Source organism: Scyliorhinus canicula, chromosome 24 (assembly GCF_902713615.1).
Source record: "Scyliorhinus canicula chromosome 24, sScyCan1.1, whole genome shotgun sequence".
NCBI lineage: Eukaryota > Metazoa > Chordata > Chondrichthyes > Carcharhiniformes > Scyliorhinidae > Scyliorhinus > Scyliorhinus canicula.
In genome coordinates this window covers 11788981-11804088 of record NC_052169.1, presented here as the reverse complement: position 1 = coordinate 11804088, position 15108 = coordinate 11788981, and the positions used below count along the sequence as shown (strand labels likewise).

At 48.3% G+C, this 15108-nt stretch overlaps 1 protein-coding gene across 9 annotated transcripts in view; it reads left to right on the top strand.

Annotated features, from left to right (window-relative positions):
• Positions 1–15108, top strand: part of LOC119956767 (protein mono-ADP-ribosyltransferase PARP6) — a 133373-nt gene that overhangs the window by 42739 nt on the left and 75526 nt on the right. For 5 of the 9 annotated variants that reach the window (XM_038784148.1, XM_038784149.1, XM_038784147.1 and 2 more), the window contains exon 5: positions 13824–13862. The exons of 3 other annotated variants lie outside the window; for them this stretch is intronic. In XM_038784148.1, coding sequence (XP_038640076.1) covers positions 13824–13862 — 39 coding nt within the window. Of the gene's footprint in view, positions 1–13823; positions 13905–15108 lie in introns of those variants that run through there. One more of the 9 variants, XM_038784154.1, reaches the window with a different exon arrangement.

The following is a 15108-nucleotide window of genomic DNA, read 5'->3' as shown; positions in this document are numbered from 1 at the left end:
GGTCGCCCTTCACCCTCCGTCTCTAAGGCACTGGAGTGTGCAGACCTCATGCCAGCAGAGATGCAACTAATTTGTTTTCAATTAATTCATGGTATGTGGCTTTCACTGACAAGTCTAGCATTTTCTGCCCCATTCCTATTCCTTGAACCAACGCAGTCCATATGGTGCAGCCGACAGTTATGGAGAACAATGTTGGGCAATTGAATGCTTTTTCCTACTTTTCTTTTGTGTCAGAAGTTCAAACTCAAAGTTAGCTCTGATTGTTCACAACGTTAAGTAAATGCAAGATAGATCTCTCCATACACATTCATCGAACAAGAGGCTGGATACTCTGTTCCGCCAGCTGTGTTTTCCTGGGCGGCACGCCCTCGCCATCAGCGGGATTCTCCGTTCCCGTCACCATGCCAATGGGATTTCCCATTGTGGCCACCTCTCGCCGCCAAGAAATCCGGCGGAGAGTCCAGCCCAAGATGCTTTGACCCAATGTCGGAAATAGTTGAAAATCCCTTCCTTGCCATCTGCTATCTATTGGAGAAACTGGTCTGAGCTGGCAAGGCTTTTGAACGAGACACATGCTGGGCCTTTATCCTATTTTGTGCCAATTCAGTAAAACTAAATTAATAATTTAGGGACAAAATAATGAGGCAGTCCCTTAAAGGGACACTGCATCAAACAAAAACAAGTTCCAAAAGAAACTTAAAACATGAAAGCAAAAAATGGTTAAAGGGGTCGATAAGGCACCCCAACCCCTGTGGTGCCCACTGGGCAGGGAAGGCCTCACTCGAGCAGGCGTACTTCTGGGCCTTTATGTGAAACAGGACAACCCAAACCCAAAGCCAGAATTTTGCATTTGTCCAATACACTGCAGAGGTATCAAAATGGTCCACTTTGGGTGGCGCAGTGGTTAGCACTGCGGCCTCACGGTGCCGAAATTCCAGGTTTGATCCCGGCTCTGGGTCACTGTCCGTGTGGAGTTTGCACATTCTCCCCGTGTTTGCGTGAGTTTCTCCCCCACAACCCAAAGGTGTGCAGGGTATGTGGATTGGCCACGCTAAATTGCCCCTTAATTGGAAAAAATGAATTGGGTACACTAAAATTTGAGAAGAAAATGGTTCACTTTGGGTCTTTGCAAACTGCCTCACACTTCAAGCAACGGCACTGAATGTTTTCTCTGGGCATAAGACAGGATGCAAATCACATTTATGAACATTGTTGCCAACAGATAAATAAAGACACCCAGTAGGGAAAGCATCATACCTGGGCGTGTGAGAACTTAAAACTCACTTTACCAAAAAAAACTTGATTTGGTCCGAATGTCGTGTTAGGAAATGGGTCACATATAATGCTTAGATTGTTCATGCGTCTAACATCAGATATACTCTCTGAGTTAACCATCAGAGCTGAGTGAATTTGTTAAATTTCTGGGGAACTCTGTTGGGACTTGTTTTTTTTAAAGCTTTTTTCTGTCAGAAATGTTTCATTACCTTAAATATTACTACTTAACTCAGATCCACAATGCAGAGCTAAACAACTAGCCAAGAAATACCTTTCATCATTTTAAAAATGCAGACCTAATCTGGGTGATCAATTAAGATCCATACTGACAGCTTAATAAATATGTTTTGTTTTGTTAAAAGGCATTTGAGCTTGCATGTGTGTACAACACTGCGTGCTTTTATACATACCTTTGTGTCCTTTTGAGATGTATGTCTGTGAGAGCTACTGAACTAGAACATAGAACATAGAACGATACAACGCAGTACAGGCCCTTCGGCCCTCGATGTTGCACCGACATGGAAAAAAACTAAAGGCCATCTAACCTACACTATGCCCTTATCATCCATATGCTTATCCAATAAACTTTTAAATGCCCTCAATGTTGGCGAGTTCACTACTGTTGCAGGTAGGGCATTCCACGGCCTCACCACTCTTTGCGTAAAAAACCCACCTCTGACCTCTGTCCTATATCTATTACCCCTCAATTTAAGGCTATGTCCCCTCGTGATAGCCACCTCCATCCGCGGGAGAAGGCTCTCGCTGTCCACCCTATCTAACCCTCTGATCATTTTGTATGCCTCTATTAAGTCACCTCTTAACCTTCTTCTCTCTAACGAAAACAACCTCAAGTCCATCAGCCTTTCCTCATAAGATTTTCCCTCCATACCAGGCAACATCCTGGTAAATCTCCTCTGCACCCGTTCCAAAGCTTCCACATCCTTCCGATAATGAGGCGACCAGAACTGTACTCAATACTCCAAATGCGGCCGTACTAGAGTTTTGTACAACTGCAACATGACCTCGTGGCTCCAGAACTCAATCCCTCTACCAATAAAGGCCAACACACCATAGGCCTTCTTCACAACCCTATCAACCTGGGTGGCAACTTTCAGGGATCTATGTACATGGACACCGAGATCCCTCTGCTCATCCACACTACCAAGAATTTTACCATTAGCTAAATATTCCGCATTCCTGTTAATCTTTCCAAAGTGAATCACCTCACACTTAGAACATAGAACAGTACAGCACAGAACAGGCCCTTCGGCCCTCGATGTTGTGCCGAGCAATGACCCTACTCAAACCCACGTATCCACCCTATACCCGTAACCCAACAAACCCCCCCCCCCCCCCCCACCCTTAACCTTACTTTTTAGGACACTATGGGCAATTTAGCATGGCCAATCCACCTAACCCGCACATCTTTGGACTGCTCCACATTAAACTCCATTTGCCACCTCTCAGCCCAGCTCTGCAGCTTATCTATGTCCCTCTGTAACCTGCAATATCCTTCCGCACTGTCTACAACTCCACCGACTTTAGTGTCGTCTGCAAATTTACTCACCCATCCTTCTGCGCCCTCCTCTAGGTCATTTATAAAAATGACAAACAGCAACGGCCCCAGAACAGATCCTTGTGGTACGCCACTCGTAACTGAACTCCATTCTGAACATTTCCCATCAACTACCACTCTCTGTCTTCTTTCAACTAGCCAATTTCTGATCCACATCTCTAAATCACCCTCAATCCCCAGCCTCCGTATTTTCTGCAATAGCCGACCGTGGGGAACCTTATCAAATGCTTTACTGAAATCCATATACACCACATCAACTGCTCTACCCTCGTCTACCTGTTCAGTCACCTTCTCAAAGAACTCGATAAGGTTTGTGAGGCATGACCTACCCTTCACAAAACCATGCTGACTATCCCTAATCATATTATTCCTATCTCGATGATTATAAATCGTATCTTTTATAATCCTCTCCAAGACTTTACCCACCACAGACGTTAGGCTCATCGGCCTATAGTTACCGGGGTTATCTCTACTCCCCTTCTTGAACAAAGGGACCACATTTGCTATCCTCCAGTCCTCTGGCACTATTCCTGTAGCCAATGATGACCTAAAAATCAAAGCCAAAGGCTCAGCAATCTCTTCCCTGGCTTCCCAGAGAATCCTAGGATAAATCCCATCAGGCCCCGGGGACTTATCTATTTTCACCTTGTCCAGAATTGCCAACACTTCTTCCCTACGCACCTCAATGCCATCTATTCTAATAGCCTGGGTCTCAGCATTCTCCTCCACAATATTATCTTTTTCCTGAGTGAATCAACTAAATTGATAGCCTTATGGTCTAGGGACTCCTACAATTCCACTTCCAAATGGGCTCTTGGGGCACCCCTCTCTGGTTTTTAATAGACCTCAGAAGTCCCTGGTGCACGGTCTGACCCTATGGAGCCTTCAGAAATCGTGCAGGATAAAAAGACCCGCAGCTTTCACAAAGAACAAGTGTGAAAGACAGTGTCATAATTGGAAATAAAAACAGAAAATGCTAGGTACCCCCTGGCCGGTCGAAAGGGAAACCGTGCTGAAGGCCTGAATTTGACTGTGGGATTCAGAGCCCCGATGTCGAGGCGAAAAGCGGGCCCCAAGCCTGCACTTGGAGGCGATGGGACTGGCTCAATGTTTGTTCCATCCAATTCAGGAAAATGGCTGGGATCCTGATGTTGCCGGGCCCACAGGTCTGAGGCCTCGGTAGCCCTGCTAGGAGAGCTGGGCACTGCTGAGGCAGGTGGGTGACTTTGTGTGGTAACACATTGCATGTATTACAGCACTGCCCGTGTATTACAGGTACCACGGTAAATCCCAGACTGCTGGCTCCTCCCAGCAGGTGGTGTATAAAGGTGTATGCTCTCCTGCGCTGCTACCATTCTGGTTCCAGCTGCAGGAGGCACTACATCTTGTGCAATAAAGCCTAAATTATTTCACCATTCTCATTTTGTGGTAATTAACGGTACATCAATTTATTGCACAAGATGTGGTGCCTCCTGCAGCTGGAATCAGAATGGGAGCAGCGCAGGAGAGCACACACATTTATACACCACCTGCTGGGAGGAGCCAGCAAGCTGGGATTTACCGTGGTACCTGTAATACATGGGCAGTACCGTAATACATGCAATATCTTACTAGTGGTGTTTACCACATTCACCCCATTCTCGTCTCGTGGTAATTGACGGTACATCACCTTGTGAGTAGAGCCAGGTAAATAAATGAAAATTGAAGAAGAAAAGGGCCGAGGGTTTGGGAGTGCAGAGAGCAAGGCACCCTCAGGGCAAACATTGGGGCCTTTCTTGCTTGCGGTCCAATGTTGTGGATCATTGGGGCCTTTCCTGCTTGCGGTCCAACCTTCTGGGCCCTCTGGGCTGCAGCTGGGAGGCCCATTAAGCGGTTGGATTCCTCGCGTAATGGGGGGGAGGGGTGACTGGACCACTATTGGCCAAATTCCAGTGCTGTAATTAAGAAGGTCTTTAAGTTTACAAATTGACTGCCCGCCTTCTTGGAGCAAACAGACTATCTGCCTTACAGCCTGCCACTGTAGGACTGCGCTGTAATTTTACTACCCCCTCCAAACCCCCCCAGCCCTTGTTCTCATTGTCCGGGAAGCTTGCCCAAGATTCAGGTCAAAGACTTTCTATCAGAACTCAGTGAACACACATTTGAAGAGGGTTTGTCAGCCTGAAACTTGAACTCTGTTTCCCCTTCCACAGGGGATACCTGATCTGCTGCGTGTTCCCATCACCTTCTGTTTCCATCTCAAAGTTTTTGCCTCCTCGGTATTTTACTTTTGTTTGACTCTTGCGATGGGGTTCGGTGTTGATAGGAAAACCAGGAAAAACTGAACTGAACAGATTACCCCTGGGAAATAAATAAAGTTAAATATTTGATTGCCTACATTGTCAGATGCAAATAAATCTTCAATTAAATCGTATTTATGGGTAGAAGTAATTAATGGGCCTCTCTGTAAAAAGAGGAGGCAGCTGCACATCAGGCCACTTGCTTTGAGTGTACGGGGCTCTGGTGCTTCAACATATTTTGCCATTAAGCAATAGAACTTGAGGCATTCTCTGAGAAATCCCTCGGCAGAAATCAGGGGAGCGATTCTCCCAGCCCCGCGCCGGGCCGGAGAATCGCTGCAAGCGCGCCACACCATTTGCGGCGGCACGTTTGGCGCGGCGTCGGTCGTGGGCCGCTGTACGAGGCTGGGCCGCGCGGAAATAGCAGAGTCCACCCGTCCACACCTGGTCGCTGTTGACGGGAACTCAGTGCGAAGGGTTGGGGGGGGGGGGTGGGGCGGCCAGTTGGGGGGCTCCGTCCCCGGGGAGGGGCCTCCAATTGGGTCTGGCCCGCGATTGGGGCCCACCGATCGGCAGGACGGCCTCTTTTCTGCCCCCCCGGCCTACTTTGTTGCGCGTCCGGCCCCGCACCATGTTGCGTCGGGGTCGGCGCGTCCTGTAAAGCCACCGCGCATGCATGGGTAGGCGCGCCACCCCCAGTGCATGCCAGGGAGTGAGGCTGGAGCGGTGTGGGTGCCAGAATCGCTAGTGTCCGTGCGCGTTTTGCACCATCGTGAAACGCGACGGCGTTCACGATGGCGTTCACGACGGCTCTGACCCGTGATCGGAGAATCGCGCCCCAGCTGTTTCCACACAAATCTGGTGTTCTTTGCGGGAGGTGAGTGGGGGAGGGAAGGGGATGGGGGGAGGGGTTTATTGCCCACTATCAACTGAGGTTAACCTTTCAATCTGGAATGATGTGCGACATGGTGGGGGAGAAAATAATAAGAACATAAGAGCCAGGAGCAGGAGTCGGCCATCTGGCCCCTCAAGCCTGAACCGCCGCCACTCAATTAGATCAGGGCTGATTTTTTTTTTTTGTGGACCCAGCTCCACTTACCCGCCCGCTCACCATAACCCTTAATTCCTTGACTGTTCAAAAATTAATCTACCTTTTGCCTTGAAAACATTCAACGAGGATAATGGCGACTATCCTTTCACTTTTTCATTACTTTGGAGATCAGGGCCGGAATTCTCCGGTCTTCGGGCTTCCCTGATCTCGCCATCTGAGAACGCGCGGCTGGGGAACCGGAGAATCACACCCTGGAAATCCAGCGGTACAGGTGGGTCGGGGTGAGTTATTTAAAGTGCACCTGAATTTTTATAGATTAAATCTGGTTATGATTTAACCCCCTTTATTGTTTTTCAATAATTTAGAGCAGCCAATTATTTTTTTTGCAATTAAAGGTGCAATTTAGCTTAGCCCATTCACCTACCCTGCACATCTTTTTGGGTTGTGGGGGCTGAGACCAACGCAGACACGGGGAGAACATGCAAAGTCCAACACGGACAGTGACCTGGGGCTGGGATTGAACCATGGTCCTCGGCGCCGTGAGCCAGCAGTGCTAACCACTGCGCCTCCGTGCCACCCCTCGATTTAACCCCCTCTGTGCTTGTCTGTCGCCATTCTGGTAAAAAAAACCCCCCCGTGTCTGCGTGGGTTTCCTCCGGCTGCTCCGGTTTCCTCCCACAAATCCCGAAAGACGTGCTGTTAGGTAATTTGGACATTCTGAATTCTCCCTCTGTGTACCCAAACAGGAACCGGAGTGGGGCGACTTGGGGCTTTTCACAGCAACTTCATTGCAGTGTTAATATAAGCCTACTTGTGACAATAAAGATTATTCCAGTTGATGGGAGAGGTGCTGAAAGATAACAAAAGCAATCCACCTATCAATCTCCGGGTAGGCTAAAGTAGAGGGGTCAAACTCAGTTCAGATATGGCACTCCCTAGATAAAGCAGTACCCACACGGAGAATGGGAGGCAATCCAAGAGATAATGCAGGAGGGCTGTCCAGAAACAGCACCAGGCAGACCTAAAAATGAGGTGCCAATCTGGTGAAGCTGCAGCACAAGACTACTTGAATGCCAACCAGCGAAAGCGGCAAGTGACACACAGAACAAAGTGATTCCAAACCAGCGGATCAGATCTGAACTCTGCAGTCCTTTCATGTCCAATTGTGAATGGTGGTGGACAATTAACAGGAGGAGGAGACTCCACAAATATCGCATCCTCAATCATGGGGAAGCGCAGCACATAGAAGTCATAGAGAAATACAGCACAGAACAGGCCCTTCGGCCCACGGTGTTGTGCCAAACTTTTGTCCTAGGCTAATCATAGATCATAGAATTTTGGACACTAAGGGAAATTTAGCATGGCCAATCCACCCAACCTGCACATCTTTGGACTGTGGGAGGAAACCGGAGCACCCGGAGGAAACCTACGCACACACGGGGAGGATGTGCAGACTCCACACAGTCAGTGACCCAAGCCGAAAGCACAGACTGTAGTATTTGCAACATTCGTCAGCCAGAAGTGCCAAGTGGAAGATCCTCCACAGCCTCCTCCTGAGGTCCCCGCATCACAGATGCCAGTCTTATGCCAATTCTATTCACTCCACATGATATCAAGAAATGGCTGAAGGCAGTTGATACTGCAAAGGCTATGGACCCTGACAATATTCCAGCGATAGCACTGAATGCATGTGCTTCAGAACTAGCTGCACCTTTAACAAAGCTGTTCCAGTACAGCTACACGAGCATCTACCCAGCAATGTGCAAAAGTGCTCGGGTGTGTCCTGTTTACAAAAGGCAGGACAATTAACACCCTGCCAGTCTACCCTAGATCATTGGTAAAGTGATGGAGGGGGTTGGCGACAATGCTATCAAGCAACGCTTACTCAGCAATAAACTGACGCTCAGTTTGGGTTCCACCAGGGCCACTCAGCTCCCGACTTCATCACAGCCTTAGTCCAAACGTGTACAAAAGAGCTGTACTCAAGAGGTGAGGGGAAAGTGACTGCCTTTAACATCAAGACCCGTATTTGACCGACTGTGGCGTCAAGGAGCCATCACAAAACTGGAGTCAATGGGAATCAGGGGGAAACTATCTGCTGGTTGGAGTCATTCTTAGCAGAAAGAAAGATAGTGTGGTTGTTGGAGACCAATCATCTCAGTTCCAGCACATCAAAGCAGGACTTCCTCAGGGTAGTGTCCAAGGCCCAAACAATATCACCTGTTTCACCAATGACCTTCCCTCCAACAGGATGTTCGAATTGGAGATATATTTGATTGCACAATGTTTAGCACCATTCCCAACTGCTCAGATACCGAAGCAGTCCATGTCCAAATGCAGCATGTCCTGCACAGTATTCAGGTTTGGCCTGTTAAGTGGCAAATCACATTTGTACCACACAAGTGCCAGGCAATGACCATCTCCAACAAGAAAGGATCTAACCATCTCCCCATGACATTCAATGGCATTACCATTGCTGAGTCCCCCACAATCAACATCCTGGGGGTTAGAATTGGCCAAAAACTGAACAGCACCAACTATATAAATACTGTGGCTACAAGAGCAGGTCCGAGGTTAGGAATTTTGTGGTGAGAGGCTCACCTCCTGACTTCCCGAATACTGGCCACCATCTACAAGGCCCAAGTCAGGAGTCTGATGGAATAATCGCCACTTCCCTGGATGAATGCAGCCCCATCAACATTCTAGGAGCTCAGCACCATCCAGGACCAAGCAGTCCTGCTTGATTGGTACTTCAAAAACAAACATTCTCTCCTTTCAGCTCTAATGCACAGTTGCAGCAGTGCATCTGATCTTTGCTACATTGCAGGAACTCCCCAAGGTTCCTTCAACAGCACCTTCCAAACTCCACAAACTCTACCACCTGGAAGGACAAGGGAAGTAGATGAATGGGAACAGTACCAGCTGAAAGTTCCCCTCCAATCCACACACCATCCTGACTTGCTGTTCCTGTGATGATAGGTAGATTATCATCTGTATATCATAGGAGTAGTTCATCATCACTATAAATTCTATGACCTGCATGAGTATTATAGGTAATGGGGGCGATTCTCCCAAATGGAGCCTAAGTGTTCGCGCTGTCCTGAACGCCGTCGCGTTTCACAACGGCGCGAACCGGGCCTGGGTACGACCGTTTCTGTCCCCCACAGGGGGCCAGCACGGCACTGGAGCAGTTCGCGCAGATCACGTGCCAGACTCCATCGGAGCCCCCCCCCCCCACCCCCCGGGGATGGAGCCCCCCCCTCCAACAGGATGCCCCCCGACCATTTGCGCAGAGTTCCCGCCAGCAGCAGCGATCAGGGGTGAACGGCGCCGGCGGGACTCTGTCATATGCGCGCGGCAGCTCGCCCATCCGTGCCGGAGAATCGGCGGCCCCGCCGGTTCCAGTGGCCCGCGCGAGGCCAGCGCCGCGCCGGCGCAAATGGCGCCAATTCTCCGGAACTCGGAGAATCATGTGCCGGCGTCGTAGCGCGGTTGCAGAGATTCTCCGGCCCGGCGCGGGGCTCGGAGAATCGCCCCCTGTATGTCTACTGTTGTAGTTCTAGCATCTGACCAGCAGGTGGGGGCGAGTACGGAGTCCCGGGACCAGGATGCACCATGTGTTCCTTCAGAAGGTGGTTGTCAGGAGTCGCATATTAGAGCAGCTCTGTTGTATCTAAGTGTAAGTTTGTATCAGACATTTATTTCCAACTGGATTCATCTTCGACATTTTAGTTATTCGTTAGTGCAGTGTAAGTAATAAATAATTTTGTTTATAAAACAAAGTCTGATATTCTTTGTTCACACGGCAATATCGAGATTCCACAAAAGCCCAATCAAAGAATATTCTAGTTCCTTCACTGTTGTTGGGTAGAAATTCTGGAATTTCCCTCCCTAACAGATCCCTGGGTGTACCGACACGATATGGACTGCAGTGGCTCAAGAAGGCGGTTCACCCCCACCTTCATAAGGGCAATTAGCGATGGGCAATAAATGTTGGCCTGGCCAGCGATGCCATATCCTGTGAAATATTTCCCCTGCAAATGTACATCGCTCCATGAGAAACAAAGGCAGCTGGATAATCCAAGGACATGTCTATCTAGATTTCCTTGCCCTCCAGCTTTGACCAGTTGCGAGCTAACATTTGCAATGAAGCTAATTCTCACACAGTGCATGTTTGCCACTGAATGGTAATCTACTCTATTTATTTAAAACGAGTGGCATATAGAGGATTCTAGAAATACTCCTTGTGCAGATGAGTGGGACTGGTTTACCTTGATGTATCTCACTGCATGTGGTGTACATAATGACAGAAATGCTGGCCGGTATTAAATGGGCGCAATTCTCCGCAAATGCGGAGAGTCGTAAAGGCTGCCGTGAAACTGGCCGTGTTTCACGGCAGCCTCCGCGCCACCTCCCGGGACCCGATTCTCCCCCCCGGGTGGGGCTAGCAGCGCGGCCCCGTGAAGCACGGCATCGCGGGCTTAGCGACCGTCGCTAAGCCTGCGCGCCAAGCGTCACGGCGGCTGATGCGCACGATGACGTCAGCCGCGCATGCGCGGGTTGGACGGCTCCAACCCGCGCATGCGCGGATGACGTCATCATGCAGATGCGTCAAACCCGGGCATGCGCGGGCCGTCATGCCCCTCCGCCGCCCCGCGGACTGATCCTGCGGGGCGGCGGAGGAACAAATAGTGCGCGGGTATCGGACCCGCTGCCCGCGATCGGTGCCCACCGATCGCAGGCCCATGCCACCCTTGGTACGGCCGTGGTGTGGCCGTGCCAATCGGTGCCATGGTTGTCCGGGATGGCACTTTGCGGCCGTTTTCACGAACGGTGAGAGCAGGTGTGTTTGCGTTCGTGAAAACGGCCGTGAAGGCCTGGGAACTTGGCCCATCGGCCTGGGGAGAATTGCTGTTCGCCATAAAAAATGGCGAGCAGCGAATTCGTGTCGTGGGGCGGCCGTGGGGGGGGAGAATAGCGGGAGGGCGGGAAAAATGTCGGGAAGGCCCTCCCGCTATTCTCCGACCCGTCGTGGGCAGCGGAGAATCGCGCCCCTAGTCCCTGGGGACTGGATGCGAGGTAGTGTCGGAAGGACCATGAAAATCACAGGCAGCCATTTTGGATTGGCTCCCCGATGCAGTCCCACTTTCGACCATTTTATAGATAGTAGGACAAGATGCCGATATACGTTATTTAAAGTTCGAATTAGGGGCCATTTTATATTTTTTATAATAATCTTTATTACTGTCACACGTAGGCTTACATTACCATTAATACCGCAGTGAAGTTACTGTGAAAATCCCCTAGTCGTCACACTCCGGACCCTTTTCGGATACACAGAAGGAGAATTTAGAATGTCCCATTCACCTAACAGCATGTCGTTTGGGTCTTGTGGGAGGAAACCGGAGCACCCGGAGGAAACCCACACAGACACGGGGAGAACGTACAGACCCCATGCAGACAGTGACCCATACCGGGAATTGAATCTGGGACCCTGGCACTGTGAAGCCACAGTGCTAACCACTGTACTACCGTGCCACCCATATTGTGACCATTGGGCAAATCCCTTTCCCCTTTTATATTCTCTGCACCCACCGCTGCTTCCCTACCACATGGGGAGACTGTCAGCTAAATGGAGGCAGCTCCCGGGGCCCAAGTGATCTCCCTGGAGGAAATTTCTCCCTGACCCCTGACCCAGTGGCTTTTTCAATTATTCTCTCAACTGACGCTCCCCCCTTGGAGTGTTCCCGGTCTCCTGCAATCCTCAGCAATTACCACTTCTCCCACTGGCGCTGCTGAGTCGTCAGAGCTGCTGGCCTTGTGATTGGGCCTGCAACACCAGGATATTGTCTGCCATTCTTAATTGGATATTGGGTCCACGGGCGCCTGATAAGGAGCCCGTCAGTGGTAAAATTATCGAGCAGGTCCCGCTGCCAAGTATGGGCTTGGAGGCCTGCCTTTTACTCTGGCCTTGGGTCCCGATGTGCTTTGTTGAAAATTCAACCCATGCATTTTTCCATACCCCTATTCCATGCATTCAACGTGGCTGCTTCAGAGGTGAGAAGGGGTGTTGGTTAGATGGTAAATCAACTGAGGTTGGTCGAGACTTTGCCATGGAGAAAGCAATGGGCAATTACGTACTCCCCAGGTGCTCGGGTAATTGGAAAAAAAGGGGACAGTGCTTGAACATATCCTTTTTGTTTGCAGAGAACGGGTCATGGCGTCTGAATGTATGTCACTTCTAGCGAGAGTAGATGAGCCACGTTATGAGTTTTGCTGTTTATCTTATGTTGCTTGTTGGTGTAACTGTTAATGCACTCAGGATTGTTCATCAAGTGCTGCCGAGTTGCAGAATCACAATTAAGATAGATTTGTTTTCTTTTATGTTTTGAAAGCTTGGGCTGGTTGAACAGGAGTTATACTCTGCCTATTATTTCATGGGGCAAGCATTGCAACATAAGGCCTATGCACCTGGCATCACACCAATGCTGAAAGTCACGTGTGATGAGTCCAAGACAAAAAGCTTCAGCAATATATCTCTCTTTTCAGCAATATTCCAGTTATGCACTGCCATGTGATTGCTTGTTTGTAATCTAGATAATCAATAGATTAGAGCTGGATAGAGATACCTTTTTACATCTTCTAATCTTTCTGGGATTTTTCCCTGCTGATAAATCGGATGGATGGGAAATTGCAGATTGATTACACAGCCAGAAACATGAGCCAGGTAACATCTACATGTCGGACATTTTCAGTCTGGTGCATGCCCTTCAAATTATAACACTCTTTATTATTGTCACAAGTAGACTTACATCAACACCGCAATGAAGTTACTGTGAAAATCCCCTAGTCGCCACACTCCGGCTACTGTTCAGGCACACTGAGGGAGAATTCAGAAAGTCCAATTCACCTAACAAGCACATCTTTCAGGACTTGTAGGAGGAAACCGGAGCACCCGGAGGAAACCCACCCAGACACGGGGAGAACATGCAGACTCCGCACAGACAGTGCCCCAAACGGGAATCGAACCCATACTCTGATGCTGTAAAGCAACAATGCGAACCATTGTGCTGCCGTGCCGCCCTTCAGTAAAAGCATATTAGTTCCTTCTGACCCTGAGTAAGAAACTCACAAGTACCCATCATCTACAAATTTCCCTCAGCGTCCTCACCCCGCCCCCTGCAATTAACCTCTAACTGACCCCAGGATCTACAGCAATTATTGGACTCTGTGGGTTTAAAGTGATGGGCCATGTTGAATATTGTTGCAACTTAGCAGCAGAATAGTACACAGTGCTAAATAGCAAGATGTTCCTGTTATAAGATTGTAAATAGTTTGACTTACCAGGAGCAATGCCATGGGAGATTCTCTAGGTTCACCTCTCACGCCCAGCGTTACATAAATAAAAGAGTAAGGAGCTCACTAAATAGACAGTAGAACTAGATGTGTATGTTCCTCAAGACAGATAAAATGTCATGCACATCTCTCATGGATAATGTTATTGCCCGTTAACAAGAAGAAATATGTTGCCCATTCTCCCATGTAAAGATCCTTTCCCTTACACACTTGAACCTTGATGATCTGTTATTAAAGTACTGGACCGCTATTGCATAAAAATAATACAGTGCTTCCTTTCCAATAGATACATGAGATGGCCCAGTCAGAAATGTCAACCCTACAGGTAGGACATCCTTTGAAGAGATCACAGTGAAGCTTTCTACTAGTGAGAACATTCAAAATTTTGGTTTATTGTAAAACGACTGTTGACTGACGTTATTCCATTAAAATCCTCTTAAAGGTCAGCGTTCATTTACCAGGGAACTGTTGAGCGGAAACAAGACTTGAAAATGAAATGAATTAAAATGAAATGAAATGAAAATTGCTAATTGTCACAAGTAGGCTTCAAATGAAGTTACTGTGAAAAGCCCCTAGTCGCCACATTCCGGCGCCTGTTCGGGGAGTCTGGTACGGGCTGGTACGGACTTTGATTTTGAATGTAATGCGATTAATGTTTAATTGAAGGGGCAAACTTAACTTGGGATGTGGTGACTGGGTATATGCATGTGTCACCAGACAGCTCGTTTCAAATCTCGCGGACAATCTAAGCCCTTCTAAAGGCTGTGATAGGATTTGACGTCGGGACTTTTAAGGTTGCTTAATTAAAATGTTAATTTAGCTTCGCTTCCTGTTTAATTCACACAGCCTGGGAAATGTTGTGGCTTATTTTTGAACAATGTACTTTTACCGCGGCACTGAATGTAGAATCGGGCTTAAATAATGTGTAAAAGGGTGAATGCTGTTGAAATACGGAATAATTTTGGATCTCAGGCAGAGCCTTTGTTCTAATACAATTTGAATTGTTACAGGAAACCCCACTGGACTCTTCCTCCTTGTTAATGTGTTTATATTGTGTGACTGTGTGCTGGAGTATAAAGCATTTTCAGTCGGCAGAAATGCATGAGAGCAAAATGAATGTCAAGTTAGCCTTATCTGAGTCATTTAGTGAGAAAGAGTTGAACTGACCACTGTAGAAATAGAAACAGCCTTATCTTAATGCTGTGACAATCTGTGACAGTGACACACTTGTTGACTTCTACACAGCAACTTGATCAATTTGGATTAAACCTGTATTAAAAACATTTGCATGTACACATCCTGCTATGTTTCTGTCACGTTTAACTTTAAAAAAAAATAAATTTAGAGTACCATTTTTCCAATTAAGGGGGCAATTTAGCGTGGCCAATCCACCTACCCTGCACATCTTTGGGTTGTGAGGGTGACACAGGGAGAATGTGAAAACTCCACACGCACAGTGACCCAGACTGAGATCGAACCCGGCGCCATGAGGCAGCAGTGCTAACTACTGCACCACCCTGCCGTCCTTTGTCATTTTTTTTCCAATCACCATTTTCCACATCAATTTTGGT